Source organism: Melospiza georgiana, chromosome 2 (genome assembly GCF_028018845.1).
Source record: "Melospiza georgiana isolate bMelGeo1 chromosome 2, bMelGeo1.pri, whole genome shotgun sequence".
Classification (NCBI taxonomy): domain Eukaryota; kingdom Metazoa; phylum Chordata; class Aves; order Passeriformes; family Passerellidae; genus Melospiza; species Melospiza georgiana.
This window is the reverse complement of record NC_080431.1, coordinates 52,185,048-52,205,815: the sequence shown is the minus strand read 5'-3', so window position 1 is coordinate 52,205,815 and position 20,768 is coordinate 52,185,048. Positions and strand designations below refer to the sequence as shown.

Sequence of the window (20,768 nt, the reverse complement as noted above, 5' to 3'; positions counted from 1 at the left end):
CAGTGTTGTCAGCATATTTCCATTCCTCTGGTGTGCTGAAGTTACCTGGTACAGCAGTGACTGTGGGTGAGAGAGTATAGAGGAACTTTTGTGCCAGTTGGAAACAGAATTTCATTGTAAATTTTCAGCCAGGTAGTCTTTACTGGTGTGGAGTTTCACAGAGTAAAGGAATCAGTTCTCCAGTGGCTGGTGACTGGGACTGGGAATTCACTGCATCTGAGGCCTCATATACATGAGGATTTATAATATACTCTCCATTCCCTGTGGACTACCCTGAATCCCTTCATATCTGCAAAGAACTTGGTTTGAACACTTAATTTTTTTGCGGGAATTAAAGAAACTATGGACCAGTGCAATTTTTCATCACTTTGCAATTAGTGTGTAGCAAACAGCGTTTGTTTATGTGTATCTCCCTTTCCCTTTTGCCTTTTTCCTTTTTTTTTTTTTATTTATTAAGATCTTCATTACTTCTGGAAATGAAGTCCTTCTTAACTCTCCCCTTGTTGGCAGTATGAACACTTTTTTCCTGCACCATTCATGTCATTAGCCTGAGCCTCAATTTTCAAAATTTAATGAGCTTCAACATTCCAACAAGATGAGTAACATGAAGAGCATGAGACCCTTCTTATCTGTGTTTCCTTGAGAAAATACCTCAATAAATTCACAGATGTGAACTCTGGGAATCCAAGGTCATTTACAATGAAGTGTAAATGTTATTTACCTCCTTCAACAGCCTTTGAAAATAGACCTTGAGTTCTTGTTTTGACAAAACCAGCAGAATATTGTGTCTTCTGCAATTACACTAGAAAAAAGTGACTTTCACTTCTTCTGGTTCATTGCAGTATTTGTGTGTGTCTTTGAGATTTTAATTCCTCAGTGTTAAATCAGATGTGTTATTACTGCACAGTGGAATGTGTCGGTAGATATTTAGGTTCAAATTTGCATGCTCTGACATCTGTTTTCCTGGGTGCATTATAAACAGTTAAGTCATGTGGTGCCCGGAACAAGGCACAACTGGAGATAGGCTGAACCTTTTAAGTGGAATGCTGCTCTGTCAGGTGCATTGGAACAAAACATTTTAATCTGTGCTTATGACATTTGGGTTTCAAAGCAGGATTTCAGACATTATGGTTTTCTTAATTCAAGCATATCTGTACCTAATGGTATCATCTTCAGAAATCACTTCTTGAAAATAAGATCCTTTAAAATGCTACATATGTCTGATTTGCTGTGGGTAGCTAAATAGTTCTATCACTTAACAAAGGCATTTCTTTATATCTGAATATCTGGTTTTTTAAATATTTTGAGCAAAGGAGGCATAAATATCTGAGAGTTAAATACAATACCCTGGAATTTACCTCCCTTTTTAATATAGCATTTCTTTATGAGCACAGGGAAGTTATTCATACAGTTTTTCATTTTAAGAAATATAATTTAAAAATTGAGAAGCTGCTTTTTTGCCAGGCACTGTATTATCCCCTGAAGAGAGCACAGATTGGAAATTTAAATAAATAGATGGCAGTTACAGTAGAATGAGGGATGTGCCGTGCACAAGACTCAGGTAACATAACATCAAGCCTGACAATCTCAACTCTTGCACATGGTTTGAAATATAAACAACATTTAATTGCTTGGGAGAGAGGATATTTCACTGAGAAGAAAAATATGCTGCTTTTAATATCACCTTGCAACTGGGGAGGCAGACTGGTGGAGCACTAGAGAGGCAGTGCAGTTATGCAGGGAGGCAAGTCTCATCCAGAAAGGCTCAAATTCAGTGCAGAGCTACGTCAGACGGGAGGCAAAGTGAGATCCTAAGAACAAATCCATTGAATGCCAGATTTAAATGCTGAGACTCTGGGCTTTTTTTAAGCACAGATTTTTTTTTTTATTAGTCGTATATCAGGACAGAGCCCTGAAACAGACATGTTTCGATGCTTTAGCATCAAATCTGTTCCCTCACCCTTCCTGGTTTTAGATTATCATTTTCTCCTTCCTTCTTCCATATGCTGCTGACATCTGCTGTGGCACAATACATCTGGCTCCGAGAGCCTCGCACAGGGGCTGTGAGCAGGCACGGTGCGAGGGCACTTTTGTCTGCTGGCACAAGAGCATAAGGTGGGTTCAGCTATCAGCAGCCTGGTAACCCAATTCCCTGGGCACATCCCTCCCAAAGCCCACAGGAGGTACACTCACTGCTTAGTGTGTTACTAAAAACGTCCTCCCTCACCTCATCTGTATTGTATCAATGCAGATTTTGAGGTTTTGATATAAACCCACTGGATGAAATGTACCACACTGCAAAATTACTCAAGTTAATTACTTAGAGCTGGGAAATGGCATCTCGCTGATCTGAAAGTTTTTGGTGTGATTTTGAGAAATAGGGAGGAAACTCAATACCCTCATAATTACTTTTCATTGGAAATAATGGCATCAGCAGGAGAAGATAATGGATTTCTGTGTCTGACATGAAACACCCACCCCAGGAAGAATCTTGTGTGATTTTATTTGAAAGAAAGAAAGAGTTTGATTACATAGGGGGGAGAGACTGATTTTTAATACATCTTTTAGTGAACATAAAAGTGTATTTTTATCAAATCTAGTGTCAGTTAGAAATTTGTTACATAACTGGAAAAGTTTCTTGGTTTTAGTATGCAGTTAAGGCTATTTAAGAAATAGTAAGGTGGATATTAATCATTCTTAAAAAAAACCCTTTGGCAGTAAGAATTTGTATTTCTTGATTCTTACTTGTTATGCAATGCCACTGGGTTAAAAATGTTATTAATCCCAAAAGTACTAGACTGATGTGTGTGATGCATGGCCCAATTATATAAGGGATTTGAGCAGGAAAAAAAGAAGGTGAGGGTAGTAGACTGAAGAGTTGTGTTTCTAGGTCACTGGCAGGCACTCTGTACAGAAGAAGCTCTTAAGCCAAGAGAAAAATAGGTTGTCATTTTGGCACCAGAAGTGGTGTGTGCTGGGAAGAAAATTTTTCCTGATGCACAGGGGAGCTGGGCTGAGCCTGCTGATGAAAGAGGTTAGTGAACCTTTACTCTGACCTGGTTCACCCACAGCAGTCACCTCCTAATGTTTGTTCTTTTTTGTGTTGAATTCAGTCTTTGCAATTTAGAAATCATAGTTTTAGTTTAATAAATTATCAAGTCAGGAGTCAGATTAAGAGTAACCGTGGCCATACATCCTCCCCTGGCTGCGGCTTTATGTAATGAAGAAGTTTCCGTCCTGAAGTAAACTGTGCCACCTTCCTGTTTGAACTGGGCCCCGTTTGACAAACTGGAACTGGAGTCTGAGCAGCTGGGCAGCTCCAGGCAGACTGAGGGCAGTGTAACCATGAGCACCGGGGTAGTGCTGAGCACAAGGATGAGGCAGGAGACACATCTTCCCTTGGCGCTGCTACAGCTGACAGAGGACGGGCTGTTAATCAAAGGCAAAAAAGGACGGACATATCCCACCACTCTTGTCCTTTCTCTGCCTGCCCTGCAGCACAGTCATGCTCAGTACTTACAAGAGCACCTTCAGGGGGTGTTTGTTAATTGGGTTTCTGCTGGTCAGGGCAGAACTTGGCATAAAGGTGTGCCTGCCCCTTCCCATTTTACAGAGAGGCCAAGAACAATGAGATCATTAATGCTTCCCGAAACACAGGCCGACAGCACGGGAGCTTTCTAGGTGTAGTCATTGGAGTAAGACCAACTCTGTCTTTTCAGCATGTCCTTGCAAGTCTGGGAGGTTGCATTATGAGAGCAAGATTCAGGACAAGAGACAGTGTATGGTGACTCTGGACAACACCATAGGCCACAGGACAGTGTAGAGGGTTTGCTGTTATTTAGAGAGGCTCAAAGTGTTGTGTGAAATATCTCAGATACTTTTCAAACATCTGAGAAAGACCAGGGTTGAAAAGATAATAACAAAGCTAAATCAGTAGCCCAATATTTGATCTTGTCCTAGCTAGAAGTCCAGCACGCAGTGTCACTCTCGACACACAGAAATACCAAATTAGCTATATTTGCAATATATCTATAAATGTAAAAAATATAGAAATAAGAGTGTTTGAATGCCTGGCTTCAGAGTGATGGATTAGTCTATATCCTTCTAATGGCTAAGACCTTAGAAACCATCAACCAAGTTGTGAAAGCACCCAATGGAGGTGCTTAATACTGAGAAATAAATAGTCATGTTTGAGGTTACTCTGAGCTGAATTCTACCCTGTGTTACACCAGGGAAACTCCATAAGCTGAAAGTAAAACCTCTCTTTCCAACACCTTTTCCCAGGATACCATTCTGTAGCAGTTGTTGTCACAGCTTTTTCAATTAAATGTTTATTCCAGTTGGGGTTGCTTAGAGGTGGTCAAATTGCAAGCATAAAAATGCAAAACATTTGTCAACAATTATTCGCTTTTTTCATAGAAATATTCCTGTTAACAATTTTCTGGGCAGCTCTAGGGATGCATTTTCTTTTCTTTATATTTCATTTCATCTAAGTTGTGAGCTTGGATTTAAATGTCAAATATCTGTAGTTGATATAAGAGGAATTTGAAATATCTTATCTCTAGTGCGCTGTGATTGAGTCTGGCAGCACCTGGAAATCTCTATCGACAGAGACCCAGCAAGCCATCCTGGATGGATAGGTAATAATCTTCAAATGACACGACGTTGTCAGAGCTTGTGTTAGAGCTGCCCTTTACAGGGACATGCAGGGGTGCAGGTGCTTGCAGCAGCCCTTGTGGAATGTTGGGATTACTCCAGCCAAACGTGTGCCTGTTGCAGGGATGTCGACACAGGAGCAGGCCAGCCCAGGCTCCCTTTGCAGCTGCTTGAGGGCAGCAGGCACTTCTGGGGCACAGGTCACCTCACCATTAAACAGACAGAAAAAACAGGACTGATAAAACCTGCCTTATTTGCTTAGAATATGCTGTGACTTGGAGGAGCAGAAAGCTCTAAGAGTAAGAAATAATTTGCCACATGCTTATTTTAAAAGAACAATTACATATGGGAACATGTCTTATATAAAGGAATTTATTTGAAGAGCGTGTTTTTAAACAGTGTATAATTATGTGCATCCTACCATGAGGGAATAATTTTGAACAGAATTAGGAGTTTTGTTTTATTTTTTTAAATAAACTGCTGCAATCATAAGGCAGTTCACGCACTGTTTAAATTGGATTCCATTGCTGCATTTCTTCTACTATTTATCTACTAACTAAAAAAGAAATGAACAATCTCATATAAAAATCTGATTTTCTAAGGCAATCTCTCATTGCTAAGCAAGTATTCTGGGTGAAAAAAATGGATTCACGGTGAATTACCTTATACCAGTCACTGAGTGAGCTCAAGAATATAAAAGTTAGAAATTAAGGTGACATAAAATTTAAAACTGTAGAGAAAAGATTTTATTAACTAATGTGCTCCTGTTGTGCATATATTACCCTGTAGCATTTTTGAATGTAACTTCTAATTATGTAATCAATGAAGATGCTGATGTTTACCAATGAAAGGATTTTTTCCTGCTCTGTGAGCAGAGCTGTGAATTAACTATAAGAGTCCCACAGACCTCTGCAGCTCCCTGGAAGTACAGTATAATGAAAACAGGTTTTCAGCATGTCCTTCTAAATGGGTAGAATCTATGTGGCAGAAGGATGATATGTTTACGAACATCCCTTACAGACACCCACTGTGCCTGATAAAAACAAAATGAGGGAAGGGTGTTTTTTTTCATAGAGGCTCTACAGCAAAACAACACTTAAATGAGTACTGTGGAGAGACTAAAACAAGGAAAAGGGAGGATATTTCTGTGCTGCTGATTTTCCTCATGCATGGAAACATGCTAACATTGCCAGAAACCATTACAGGTTATTCTTATTTGCTGGTGTAATTGTAATAAACATTGTGTTTCAGGGATGAGTTCTTGACTGTATTGTGTCTGACATCCAGTTCCCATAGAACTCAGCAGGCTCAAGATTTTGCCCAAGTCCTTTGGAGAGCCTTATCCTCATGTTTCCTTGCAGTGAAGAGGCTTTGCATGAGTCTCGTTTACATTTGGATTTTCTTGGGGTCTATATTCAGCCAACCTTGCTCGTCAGAGCCACTTAAAGCATTCCTGCTGCATATGTACCCAGCAAAGCTCAGAAGTGGAGTCTGATCCAAGGGGACAATATGAAATGAAGGAATGCCCATCTGACTCTTCCTGCCCAGTGAAAATTAATGAATGCTGCTAATGAATGGCATGTTAATGTTTTACAGCAGATACACACCATTGTACACAGGGAATGTGTTACGTGTTATTTTGCGCTTTTTTCTTGAGGGATCTTGGGTGAACATGACTATTCAGCTGTGGAGAGCAAATCTTATTGCTGTAGCTGAAAGCATGTTTCAGGTAATAAGATGTTAAAGATCAGGCAATGTAAAAATCTCTTCTTCCGAGGCTGCAGGCACAGAGCATGTCACTAGTTCTCTCTGTATTTTAGGCTACTCGCCTTTTAAGGAAGTGATTATTGATTCAGAATAAAAGCCAGAATCATCACTTAACAATTAGTATTTCATTATAATTTGTACATGGAAAGCAAAGTCTTACAATCTATGTCACAAGTTTCTGTATCCTGTAACACAGTTGGCTGGGTTTAGTGTTTTCCAGTTTTTAAGTGTCTGTTGGTTATGACTACACCACATCTTCCTGCCATGACCATATACCTTCTCCCACAGAAAGGTGTGCATACCATCTAAAATATATACACAGAAATATAACCAAAAAGCACTAGATGAGATGTTTAAAATGAGTTGTTGGTAAATTGAAGTTTTATAGAATAAAATCCTGGTGAAAAAATTATATTGAATTGCACAAAAATGGTTCTACAGAAAGACACTCTTGTAATAATATTTTCTTGCAGTTCAGTCCAAATGGGACTTAAAAAGAAATGTTTCCTCTTAATCCTGATGAAGCCTGAAGTGTAATGGATGCTGTGCTTAGACTCTTTTGAGGAAGCTGAGAACACTGTCAGAGGAAAGAAGATTACCTGGGGAGGAAGTGTGCAAAATTTAGCCTTCTGTTTTAACAATCTTTCTGCAGAGTAAAACAACTTCCATTAGCTGAATGGCAAGCATGAAGATGTAATTTAGGTGTTTTCCTGGATTCATTTGAAATCCTTTAAAAATATATAATGTGAACATTAAAAGTACAAAACAAATAATGCAAAACAAATGCAGGCACATTGTCTGTTCAAAGCAGTTCCTTATAATTAATCAGTGTTTTGAGGAGGAATTGTTCAGCCTCAACATTGTTCCTTAATTAGCAACATGATGTTAGTGAAATCTGTTGACAGAAATATGGCTGAGCCCAAGCTCCAAGACTGAGATTTTGGCTGGGCAGATTAACACAGACACATTTCATTTCCTGAGTAAGTCCAGCACCACAGAGGTCTCCTCACTCTCGCTGTAAGGTCATTCCATATCACTGAATGGCTTAAGGGACACATTGCAAAAGTGAAGACTCAGGCCACAGGGAAGGGGAGGAGGCTGCTTTTTGTTCTGAGAAAGCTATTAAAATGATGAGAAGACAAGTCTTGAAGATTTATGTCGTTTCACATGGCTGTATTGGCTTCTTACATCTGATGGAACAAAGGACACAAAAATTCCCCAAAATGATATACTGCAAGCAGGATTTATGATGATTTTAATGTGACACGGAGCAGAAAATGTGTTCTCAGCAGGATATTTATGCCTGCAATTTGAAACCTGCGCTTTGATTGTTCTAGATGATAGCAAGTTTTCCGAGGCCATCACGGTGCTGCTCACCTGGATTGAGCGAGGCGAGGTGAATCGTCGCTCTGCCAACCAGTTCTACTCCATGGTGCAGTCGGCCAACAGCCACGTCCGCCAGCTCATGAACGAGAAGGCGGCTCACGAGCAAGAAATGGAGCAAGCCAAGGAGAGTTTCAAAAATGCCTTAACAGGGATCCTCACTCAATGTAAGTAACTCCCTTTTTGTCAGTGTTGTTGTAGTGATGGTGGTGGTGGTGGTAGTGGTTTTATCATTTTGCTTGTTTGTTTGGGGGTAAGTAGTTGCAATGCAGTCATGCTCTACTTCACATCCTATTCCATACTCTATGGCAGTTTGGAGGATCAAGGACCATTCCTAAGAACTTATTATTCAAGGTGAGCAAAGTTTCAGTAGTTTTTTTTATTAATAGATGAAGACGTGCTCTATTCACAATGTCTACTCTTGTGTAGACATAACGCCTCAAGAATGGACAAGACAGAAGCCTCACTGCTCTGAGAAAAGGTCATGGTTTTTTTGAGACAAGGGATATGTAGCCTGTGTGTGGCAGCTCGTTAACTGGGTCAATTGCAGAATAGAGCACAATTAGGTAATATTTTTAGCCTGTGTTTAGGTAAAAGGCAGTAGAATCCAGTAACTTAGAGGGATAAATTGACAGATAAAGGCCACCTCCACAGTAGAAAAGTATGCTGTACTGCTGCTGGCATCAGGACTGATCTGCCAGTATTAATTGTGCAGATAAACTGTCTTAAATATCTAGTGCTGGCAGCTATTTCCTTAGTACAGAATTACAATCAATGAACTTAGCCTAATGAGGTTACCTCATAAAACAATGATCAGGATACTTGCCTAGCAGTTTTCTTCAAAGGGAGGAGAGGAGAGGAGAGGAGAGGAGAGGAGAGGAGAGGAGAGGAGAGGAGAGGAGAGGAGAGGAGAGGAGAGGAGAGGAGAGGAGAGGAGAGGAGAGGAGAGGAGAGGAGAGGAGAGGAGAGGAGAGGAGAGGAGAGGAGAGGAGAGGAGAGGAGAGGAGAGGAGAGGAGAGGAGAGGAGAGGAGAGGAGAGGAGAGGAGAGGATGAGAAAAATAAAACCCGAAAAGGCAAGGTAAAAAGGAGAAAGAAAACTGATTTAACTGTTGGTGGTTTTTAACATGTCTACTTGTGGCTCCTCAAGGAAGAGGCATTATGATACTCAGAAAGTGATGCCTGGAGCCAGCCCTCATGTGCCAGTTGAGAACAAAACCCAAGATAATTTACCAGATAGAGGACAGTAAAGTTGTTACATTGTCTATTCAGAATCATGCCCCTAAACTTTACATTAAAAAAAAGCACCCTAAAGGCTTTTGTGCAATTTATTTCTGGTCCCTCAGTGGGCATCCTTGAAAAGTTCGGGTTGCGGGCGTAAGCTTGGATGGACTTGTCTGGCTTAGCAGAGCAGCCACTAAAGCTTCCTGCATAAGTGATGGAGAGCTCATCATCTCAGAAGACAAATTCACCACAGGGCATATATCCTAATGTAAGAGTTTAGATGCCAGAACTTAGAAACAAAGATTCTGGGCCAAAGACATTTGATTTCTGGGGACATATGTTCAGAGAGTAAATTTAAAAGACTAATTCCCTTGGTAATTTGCTAGGCATTGTTGTCTTCTGTCTCAGCATCTAAAAGGCAGTGTGAGGCACAGAGATGCAGGCACCACGCATGGCGTGCTGTTCAGTTCACACCAGGGCCTCTCTAGTTTTGTGTGCGACAGCCAGCTCTAGCATTCAGAAATGCCTTCTTCAGCTGCATTAAAAAAAGTCCCCCATTGTCAGCAGGCTGAACTTTAGTTAAATCAGTCTAAATTAGCCCATTTGTCACCAACTGTTGTAGAACATCTGTCACTTGGAAATAGAGATCCCTGTAGTTTCAGGTGGAAATATGCAGTTTTGGCCATCTTTTTTGCTCCTGTAATGTGCTGACTGCTGAACTTACAAAAACAGAAATAGCTTTGGCTTCAAAATGTGAGTTTTCTAGTGCCACAGTAACAGCAGAGTCTGGAAGAAGAAAGTTTCTGACAGATCTGGTCTAGGAGGACAAGGTCAGCAAAAAGCATCCTCAGGGAAAGGTGTTACACTGTGGATTTTATAGGAACAAGTTTTACAAGCTTTCCATATGTTCCCCATTGTTTATTTTATAAACATCATTAACATTGACCATTATTAGCATTAATGTCTTATTAAAATTCCTTGCAAACTTGCTGTGAACAGATGGATGTTTTTCCTTTACACATGTATATGCCTAAGATTGCTAAGCATGGAGATTCTGAAATGAGCTTCCCTTTTACAAGGAAATTTGAATTGATCTGTATTTGAATTGATCTGAGGAATGTTTTTTGTGCATCTTTTTCCATTGCTGTTCCACAGTCCTGCATAATTGGCTACAATATGTCAGTTGCTTTATGAAGAAGAGTTTGAAAATGTGAGATGTCCAAAATAGGTGTGTGTGGCCTGTTAAATTCTGCAGACCGATAGAAACCCACTTCTGCTTTTCTGCAGTAAGGATCCACAAGTCTAGTGTAATGCTGCAGCTGTGTGGCCATTTGACATAAATATTACAGTATTTTAAAAATACCATGTGGCAGTCCTCTCTCATGAACTAGGTCAGATGTCAATTTGGAGCTGACCATTCTGGGCTTTCTTTACATTCAGAAGGGAAAAATAAGAATCTCCATGGAATGAGTCATCAAACTGACCTCATGGTGCTCTTCCAATGAGATGAATCATCCCTTGGATATGCCATTTTTTCTCTGCTGCCCATAGAGGATTCACAGGGGGCCTAGCTCTGAACCAGATGTCCCACTTTTCACATGCCTTGTTCAGAGCAGATTAATCCCACTAACCGTGTACAGCACTGATAGAGATGGGTGTAGCATAAGGGAAGAACTTGGAGTTAGATAAAAATGCCAGCAATGAATGTTATGGGGAGTGAAAAAGAAATAAAATTGGCTTCAAGTGCACTCACCTGGAATATACACACTCACATACATACACACACACAGAGTCTTGGTCGGTCTCAGTAGAAAATACTTTCTTATTAATGAGGATTACTGTGACCAGAACATTTCATCTTATGGCCAAACTAATAAAGAAGTACAGGCGTTGAAATCCCTGCTACAAATTTGTGCCTGGAGGTATTTAGGAGATTACTGAGCAGATTACCCCTAAAAATTTGGGTCAATTGCTCAGCACGTGAATTAATTACCTCATCAAGGTACTTGTACCAGGATAATCTGTGAAATAAAGTGTATTACTGTTGTCACACCACTAATTTATAGCACCTGATTTAAGTGCTACAGGGACTCTTAGAATGGTGCTTCTTCAGTTATTTAAGGGATTAAGAGAGAAAAATTTCTACTTCCTTCTTTTTATTAAATTACTTGATTTTTTTAGATTTGAATTGGTGCCTAAAGTATGGATTGTTTTCAAGGATTTAGGATAGGTCTGTCTTTGTGGTTCGACATCTATTTACTCCCCCAGCTTAGATACATGTGACACTGCCCCTTGGCTTTCCTTTCATCTCTGTTTCATTTCCTCCCAAGCCACCTGTTCAGCGTAAGGTTTACAGATGTTTGTCCCCATGTTTAAGGAAAATGGAGGCCCTAGAGATATCCCTGTTGGGCTGTTGGTGTTTTTTTAGACTGCACCAAAGCCACAATTTCCTCTTCTGACTCTCTTCTCCATGCATTGTAAACTTTGCCTACCTCTTACTGAGTTTTCAGACTATTTAATGCAGTCTCCCTTAGCAACACTGAAAAAGGTACCTACAGGTGAATAATATTTCCATATTCAAAAATTAATTTGGTGTCTAAAGAGTAAGACACAGAAGGTAGTGAAAGTGTCCCAGTATACAAGTTAATAAGTTATACACATGATGTAATGAAGTGCCCCATGGCTGGTTACTGAGCAGATTATGACACTCCATCATTTGGACATTTTGGCCCGTTTTACTAAAGAACTAATGAACTTAGTGGACTCTGAAACCAGGTCCCCATCAGAGTCTATGAATCAGTCTCTTGTGTACCTGTGGGAAAACAGTGAGAGGAGGGTGGTTTTTATCATGGGGCCCCTGGCCAGATTACTTCCTATGGAATCATAGAATCAGTAAGGTTGGAAAAGACCTCCAAGATCATTTGAGTCCAGCCTTTGAATAAACACCACCATGCCAGCTAAACCATAGCACTAAGTGCCTTGTCCAGTCATTTCTTAAACACTTCCAGGGATGGTATCTTCACCCTGGGCAGCCTGTTCCAATGGTTAACCACTCTTTCAGTGAAAAAATTCTTCCTGATGTCCAGCATGAACATGAACAAGGGGGAATGGCTTTGAACTGAAAGGGGACCAGTTTAGATTAGCTATGAGGAAGAAACGTGTGAGAGTGGTGAGACACTGGCACAGGTTGCCCAGAGAAGCTGTGGATGCCCCACAGTGTCCTGGCAGTGTTCAAGGCCAGGCTGGATGAAGCTGTGAGCAACCTGGTCTAGTGGAAGGCATCCCTGCCCATGGCAGAGGGGTTGAAACAGATGATCTTTAAGATCCATTCCAAGCCAAACCATTCTATGATTCTGTGGATTATGACATTATGCAGTTTACCTGCTTTGCCTGTTGCTAATTATCTTCAGCCCTTCCTTGTGAAACAGGAAGTGAAGCTAGATTCAGTTTTGTTCTGATTCAGTAGGCCTCTCCATTTAGGAAGAATCAAAGGTTTGGGGAGAAGGCTGTGTGTCATGTACCCCTTTTTTGGACTCCAACAATTGTCACCTTGAGTTTTCCTTTTTTTTCTTCTTAAGGATTCCAGTGGTATATTAGATTACATCAAATATTTTTATCAAGTAGCTGGTAGGTATCTGACATGAATCCAAAAAACAAAAAACAAAAAAAAAATCCAAAAAAACAAAACCAAAAAAAAAAATAATTCTGAAGGGAAAAGCATTCTCAATAGACTGAATAAAATTCTCCTCCTTTCATATTTCTTTATTTTCACTCTCTGATCTCCCTGGATTTGATTTAATCTGTTTTGACATTATCAATGCCTTCAGAGATAGAATCTCCTTTTTTTTTAAAATGTTAAAAAAGTAAGAAAAATGTTAAAAATACTTTCTGAGCTCTCTTAAAAATATTGGCAACAGTTTTGTTTTTCTCTGTACAGGTTCACTTCAGAAGTTGCTCTCTTGCTTTAGAAAAGATAGAATTTACATTGATATAATGATGAATGCTAAAATCACTGTCTCCTCTGGTTTCCTTTAAATTCCATACTTCAGTACTTTCTCCCCAAAATCCTTCCACTTTTAGTATTCTTATAGCACCAAAAATGAAGCCAGTTTCATTACAGACATTAAAAGCATGCTGATTAAATGCTTAGCAGTCAGACTTTTAATATACAATCATGCTTTCCAGAGCACTCTTTCAATTGCTCCACATTAATAACAACTTTTAAAAGGATTTTCCTGCTCTTTAATTGTCCAGTCTTACAGTCTTTCTTTCATTTGCCACTGACTAATTCAAAAATATAAGCTTACTTTATGTGCAATTTTTAGGTCATCATTAAGCTCTTTGTGAAAGAGATTGAGTCATATAATGTGTTTTTACAGTGCAGCCCAGTTCTCAGTTGGTGTCATAGAATGCCACTATAATACAAACATTAATCATCCATGTCATTAGTTGCCACTATTGCTTTCTACCTTGATGCATTTCTAAAAAAGAAAAAATAAAAAGTACAAAATAACCTCTGCAATCCATCCAGTTCCTTTTGTTAGCTCATTTAGTCAGTGTGCTCTTGGCTTGTTTCTATACTGATAATTTGTCCAGTAAAGCTCAGCTGGATCTCTTTATTCTTTTTTCAGTTGTCCTTCTATTTATGAGATTTTCTATCTCATATACACATGTTCCCTAAAAGCATTTCTATACAGGATGCTGTGGCAGTGGCAGAGAATAGAGATGAAAGACTCCATTTTTATTTTACCTTGCGTTCTTGTAGTTACTCTCTTTCTTTTGGCAGTATAACCCTTTGTGGTTGCAGTTGGTAGTATTTCCCATAGCTTATTCCTCTGTGCTTCATTTTCTTTGAATGACTGCATTCCTTCCATTGTCTGTAGCTTTCACTCCACCTAAAGTCAATACAAATCTTGGTATTGATTTAAGCATGGACAGAATTTCAACAGAAGCTCTCTCTTCTGTTATTTTTAAGAGGGTGTGTGGTTTTGTTTTTTTTAATGTAGTCCATTAAATATGCATGGTATTTTGCAGAAAAATAAAAGCACTGCCTTCCAAAAGAATTCAGTCTATTTTGACAACTCATGCCACTTGCCTGCAATCTGCATTTCTCCTAGATGATGACACAAGGTTCAAGGCAAAGAAGCATGTGCTTTAATCACGTGGAAATCTGTGCTTGGTTTTGACTTGCCTTGCTGAGTAGAGACAGGGGTAAGGGCCTGATGCATCACAGAACTGAGCTGTAAATGTTCTATGGAAATAAAGGATGAGGGAAGAGTCATTAGGCAAGGAAGGAAAGGTGGTTTCACCCAAAAGGATGAGTTGGCTGTGCATACCATGTGGTCTGCACATCTAATGCTGTTCAGACTGCTTACAAATGATTGAATAAACCTTATAAGTATGAATAATCCTATGCAACTAGGAGTGATTGAAATACTTGCTCCCTTCAGTGTGCACTAGTCATGCTTCATGTCAAATCACTGAATTTGTCATAAATGGTGTAGTTTGTGATGATGACAGAGATGTTATGGGGCAAGAAAAGAGTTTTGGAAAGGGATAGACTATGTGGGAGAAAAAGATGGACACACACAGAAGGAACAAAAATACAGAAGGAAGAAGTCAGGGCAGGCAAGAGAAATAAGATATGGCAACAGATGGAGAAGTAAATTTTACACCTGAAGTATGTGAGACAATTTTTTTGTTTTGATTGCCAGTAGAGTCTATGGCTCTTGAAACCTCCTCATCCACATGTTTATCCTTTTTCTTCAGCAAAAGAAACCATATTATGCCCCCCAGAAACATAGCTCTCCTGGGAATATTTCAATCTGCAAGATTCCTGCATAATTATTACTTCACTTAATGGGACCTGCGATGACTTCATGTCATTTATGATGTTCCTACATTACAGAGTTGCCTGGGAGTTCTCTTTTCGGACAGATTTACCAAAAATGGTGGTTCCCACTTTTGCTATTTTTAAATCTGAGAACTTGAAAGAAATATGCCTAACAATAAATAAAAGAAGGAATAGCTAATTAACTGCAATACTTTGGGAATAGTTTATAATCTTGTTGAGCTGACAAAGAAAGCAGCATTCACTTCACCTTTCTTGAGTTGGTGGGGGGCAGATGAGGTTTTTCTAGGTTTTTTTCTGGTTGTCAACACAAGGTCCATAAAGTCCATTCCGTAATGTAAGATGGTGGCATTGAAAGAGCAGGTACTGCGCATTTGTACTTGCCCTCCTGTGTTGTGCTGGTCTAATGTCAGACACCTGTTTGTTGAGAAATGACATGAAGGTGAAGTGGTCTTGTTGAGTCCAAGTGATTTATCACATGGCACAGCGCCAGCTCTTGCAGTTACACCAAGCTGTCAGTTTCTCGATTGTAAATTAAACCACGGTTTCATAACCTTAAAGATTTTCAAAGCTTAAACTGTAGACAGATTTTCTAGCAATACCTTGCAGGGCAACCTGGGCTCTCTTGAATTAAATTGTACTTTTTTCTTTATTTCAAAGTTTAACAGGGAGCATTCTACTTCTAGAACTATCAATTCTTGATATACATACCTGAGACAAGTTACTGCACAGGTTTCAGTATGAATCCTGTAAACTGGGCACTTTTAGTTTCCCCATACTGCTTCCTCTTTCACTGTTTCCCACTGAGTTCCTTAGCTAAAAGAAGGAGAAAGGAAAACAGTGGCTGCTGACACGGGGGTTTGATATTCTTACAAGACCAGGGGTTATAGTAAATGCTGTGGTATAATTTTTTTTTAAATTTGTCTTTGTGGATTGTATTAGAAAGTAATATTTCTTTCTGCATCACCCAGGTATAGACTAGTGACATTCACTAAGCCTCTTAATAACCCACACAAGCCAGTCTGAGTCAGATGGAGCGGGAAGAGGGACCAAGCATGAACCCAGACATACACCCTTCTGGTCTCAAATGCTGTAGGCCTAGTCAAAGGGAAATGTAGAAGTAATTTAGAGAGGACATTCTTTCTAGTATTCAGGTAGGTGAGAAAGGGTAGGAGGAAAAACATCCTTCTTCCTCTGGTAAGTCTTGTAATTGCTGTCTGCACTGCTGAGACCTCTGCACCAGGATGAGAGCAGAAGAGGTGAGACTGCTAGTAAAGGATGACCCCCCTGACTCTGTCTGCAGGATTAAATTAAGCTGAGCTAGGGCAGGCTGGCCCATACTGTTCAGCTGTTAGAAAGTTGTTGCTCTGGGTCAGCTAGTGTTTTCCCACAAAATGTGATACAGTTCAGAGTTTGATGAAGGCCAAATAGTTTTCCAGAAAAGCATCTTTTTGGGAAGAGAGAAGCGCTGTTGCTGCAGGGACACTCAGCATGCTGTGCCCGTTGGTTTCAGGGAACAAGAATGGTCTCTGGTTGGTTTTGATTGCTAGGACAGATGTAGTTATTGGTAGAAGGGCAGGTTGAGAAATGGCATCCTTGCAAGCTGACCGCCCACACAGCAAAATGATTTGGGAGATAAATCACTGCAGATTCTCTCGGTCTGTCCAAAAAGGTGGAATTTGGGGATGTAATAGTGAAGTCCTATGGTTTTCTCCTTTATCATGCTATGTCTTAACTCTATGTCTTATGAAACCTACAGGCATCTGGGCAGCACACAGACCAAATTTCTCTGATGGGATTGCAGATAATTGTGAATTTAAAAAGTTTTTTTAAAAAAACACAGCCAAACACAAAACCCAAACAAAGCCAAAATCAAAGTGGAGTGGCAGATGAGGTATTTTGCACAGCTGAAAAAACCTGTATCTTCATTATACAAGTCTATAATGGCCTTTGCTTCTGTATCTAGCTGTCGTATGCTTTACTTCAGGACCCACCCCTTGCATTATCTGCAGTCTTCCCCAGGGTGATATTTCCAACTCTTATGTTTTCCTCTGCTAGTCAAAGGCAATCACATCTGTTTCTCTGTCTGTGGCATGTGAATTGAGTAACAGGGAGAGGCTGCAGGTTTTCAACTCTAAAAGTGAGAAATTCTTTTTTGAAAGTTAACAGTACCATAACCAAAAGAATGAATGTTTGGCTCAAATTAATTAAAATAATACATGTTTCATTACTCTGCAATCTGTCTACCATCTCTCTTACCCATGTCACATGTCATTTACCTACGCACAGTTTTAGCCTTGGACTTAATGCTAAGTTCTGTTCAGCTCATTACCAAATGCCTTTCAGGACTGTTGCCAAAAATATTCTCTTCCCTATCCAAAACTGACCTGGGGACTCTAATTCATTCAATACAGCATCCAGCCTTGACTACTGTAATTCCTTGGTTTGCTGGGCTTGGAGCCAAATCGATTGGCAGACTGCAGCTTAGTCAGAATTCAGCAACAGGGCTTCTGACCCAAACCACGCCAACTCTATATCCTCCCTGTGCTGCGACTCTATATTTGAAAAGCGTGTTATACATTTACTGTAACAGTTTCCTTTACACTGTAATTTTATGGGTTGAATTTTGATTTTACCCTTCATGTCAACTGTCACACTCTTACAGAATTTTTCTGTGTTAAATTGCCATATATTCTACTCTGACACTTGCATTAATTTAGTGCAAAGCCCTTTTCATCCTGCGTCCTTAATTGGTGGAATTTAAAGTAAAATTCTACATGAAATCTGATTATTTTATCTGCCATCCAAGACTTTTACTTTTATTCTAACCCATTTTTTGTTTCTATTTTGTTTCTTTTTCCATTATAAATTATGTATATAATAATATGTAGTATAAAATAATATACATGGCAGAAAAATTGAGTACTTCTTAACTCCTGAACCCAGAGATAAATTTCAGCCTTCACTCAATCATGTATTTAAAATTGACGACTTGATAATGTAACGCAGGGTAAAAGTATCCTCTCTACCTCTTAATCTGCAGATGAGGTTACACTTTGGTTCTCATTTATTTTTGTTTTTCTTTGGTAGTACAATTTTCAAATATCCTGTATCAAATATTTTCTTGCCTGGGAGATATTCTAGTTTTCCTTTTCATACAATCTTCTATGCAACTTCTGCGGGCATTGTTAAAGGGATTTTTGCTGTTTTCCCTAGTTTTTCTGGTTGCTTTTACATTTATACTTGATAGCAATACTTTTTCCAGGTAGCATTATTTATGGCAGCAGAAACCAAGTCTTAAACTTCCTATTAATATACTTACTATGACCTGGAACCTCTAATAAAGTGTATTGCACTTGCATATCATTCTAGGGTTAGTTATTTGGGTCTTTCTAACTATTTATAACACAGCAGAAAAGCAATTAGATAATAATCCTTTGTCTGCAACATGCCGTGTAAATTAGCAGCCACAGAATAAGTCATTAGGAAAGATGCAATTACTTACATCCTGTAAGCCATATTGATGGGAAAAACATGACATGTTATGGACCCTTCCAGAACAATGTGGTTTTTTAAATCCTAATTTAGTAAGGAAATAGCTTTGCATATGGTCAATGAAAATTTGATATAGCATAGAACTCACTAACAGATGTTTAACAATGAATATTTCATGTTACTTAATAATTCTACTTACCAGTCACAGTTGACACTACACTGCATTCTGGAGTTCAAGGTGCCTTGGAGAGATAGATATGACCTGTTATATAGTTTTCAAAATTTCTTCCTAGAGATCAGAAATAATCTGAAAACTATGGTCAGCAGTGAGACTCAGTTTATGAAGATATCAGCCCAAAATCTGGGGCCTCTCTTTGGACAAGTTCACCCAGACACAGACAAAAAATGAGTTAGCTGGGGAGTTTCTCAGCAAATATAAACCTTTCATGGCTTCTTTTTAGAGGTGAATCTACCATCCCTATGGGCTGTGTGCTGCTGGATCACTTACCCATACAAATTTGATCCTGATCAGGAGTGGGTACATCATGTCTTGTCTTCCAATTTCACAGAGCACAAGCATTATGCCAGCTTTAGGCTTCCAGAGTACCTATGGGGAAAACAAATGAGTCTTGGTGCAACAAGAAAAAACGTGGCAGAGCAGGTTTACATTGAATTACCATTTCATGGCACAGGAATGCAGGATCTTGGTGCAGAGGAAAAAGATGTGGAGGCACTTCCCTGTGCCATGACCTTGGCTGCTGTTTAGCTCTAATGTAATTCTTGGAGACCTTTTATGGTGGAATTTGCAAAGCTTCATAGCTTAGATCGCTGTGAATATTGAAATTGCTGTATGTACATTGACACTTTGTTTGAATAGAGCACTGGTATGTTGGTCCTTGACACATACTCATTTAGTATTGTCCTCTGCATCTTCCTTTTTATTATCCCTTGCTACCTGTTTCATAAAGTTTCTTTAAATGGCTTGATTTTTAGCATGTTGTACTCATACTATCCTACCTCTTGTCACTTTTTTAATTCCAAAAAGTTAGGTAAGAGAAGAAGATCCTTTTAGTATTCACTTTGTCTACTGCAGTTATACAAGAAGAAGCTATGGCATCTTCCTAGCTTGTGTTTCCATTGAGGAAAGTTTCTGAAATTATCAGATAATGACTTTTCATAAATCTTAGCACCTGTTCACATAATGGAAATTAAACACTTTAAAGTTCAAATGTTTTTCAAAATTCAGATGATCTTATTAATACTTATTAGTGGAAAATGGCAAACCAGCTCTTCCTCATATCTTTGTGAATCTTTTCTACTTGAATTTCCACTTGCAAACTGAAAACAGATTGTTAATTAAGCAAAATTTTCTGAGCACCTGGGTCATCAACAGAATGACAGTAATTAAATTCTAGCCTCAATTTCTATACACATAATAATCGAGTGCTTTACCATTTTCATTCTTTTCAAATTAATTGAAAAAATATACACAGCATTACTTCCTTGATGCTTAGACTCTTTAGTCTAAGCAAGTTCTAATGGGCTGAAATTATCACACCTACCTTTAAAAGTTGAATGGATTACAAATGGATAAGATCATCACTGTAGGTCTGAAAGACTTTCTTTATTGTAAACTACCTATACATATTCATTTTAAAAGAAAATGAACTACAATTATTTTCTATGACTTTAGAAGGTAATTAATCGTCCCTGAAAGAAAAACTCTATTCAAAATGTTGTAATTTTCTGGAATCTGAAGGCAGCCTTCAAAAGTGGTAAAAAACCAGAGAATAGAAGAAATGTGCTCAAATGAGAGATATTAACTTTTTGTTCTAGAGGTGAAAGATACTGCTTCAGTAGGTGAGCTCACCATTTTAGGAAGGATAGGTTGCTATGTATAATAAGATTCTCTACATCACTGACTTAAGGGAAGAATGAGAGAAGCTCCAGATCAGCAAGATGAGGGACCAGGGCAGAGGGTGTTTTAGCACTCCTGCCACCACTTTTCAGTGAGAGGAGTAAGAAGTGCTGCAGACTGCAACTTGATAAAGAAAGGACATTGTTTCCACCCAGGAATTTAAAAGGATAGATAGCAAAGAACCTTGTCAAAGAGTTGAAGCATTTTTCAGTTTGACTTCATAGATTGGTACAGCTGCTCATTCATGAGCACAGCCAAGGTTGTTTGTAAAAAATCTGGATTTATTGGTGTTTTCTTCAGTTAATTGTGCTGGGATCAAGGTAACTTACATCTCGGCCAAATCATTTTTAGGCCAGTCACTGTTGTGGAAGGACAATTTAACTTTCAACTCAAGTGAGAAGAACGAAAGGAGTGTTGAGAGAAAAGCTTTCTCAACTGAGATGAACAAATAGCTAAAAACTTGAGGATCCTAATTA

The 20,768-nt window shown here is 39.1% G+C and overlaps 1 protein-coding gene across 8 annotated transcripts in view; it reads left to right on the top strand.

Moving 5' to 3' along the window:
- The window catches only part of ENOX1 (ecto-NOX disulfide-thiol exchanger 1), a 356,767-nt gene that overhangs the window by 267,499 nt on the left and 68,500 nt on the right, over positions 1 to 20,768 (top strand). For all 8 annotated transcript variants that reach the window (XM_058045129.1, XM_058045130.1, XM_058045124.1 and 5 more), the window contains one exon: positions 7,761 to 7,973. In XM_058045129.1, the coding sequence (XP_057901112.1) occupies positions 7,761 to 7,973 (213 nt within the window). The remainder of the gene's footprint in view (positions 1 to 7,760; positions 7,974 to 20,768) is intronic.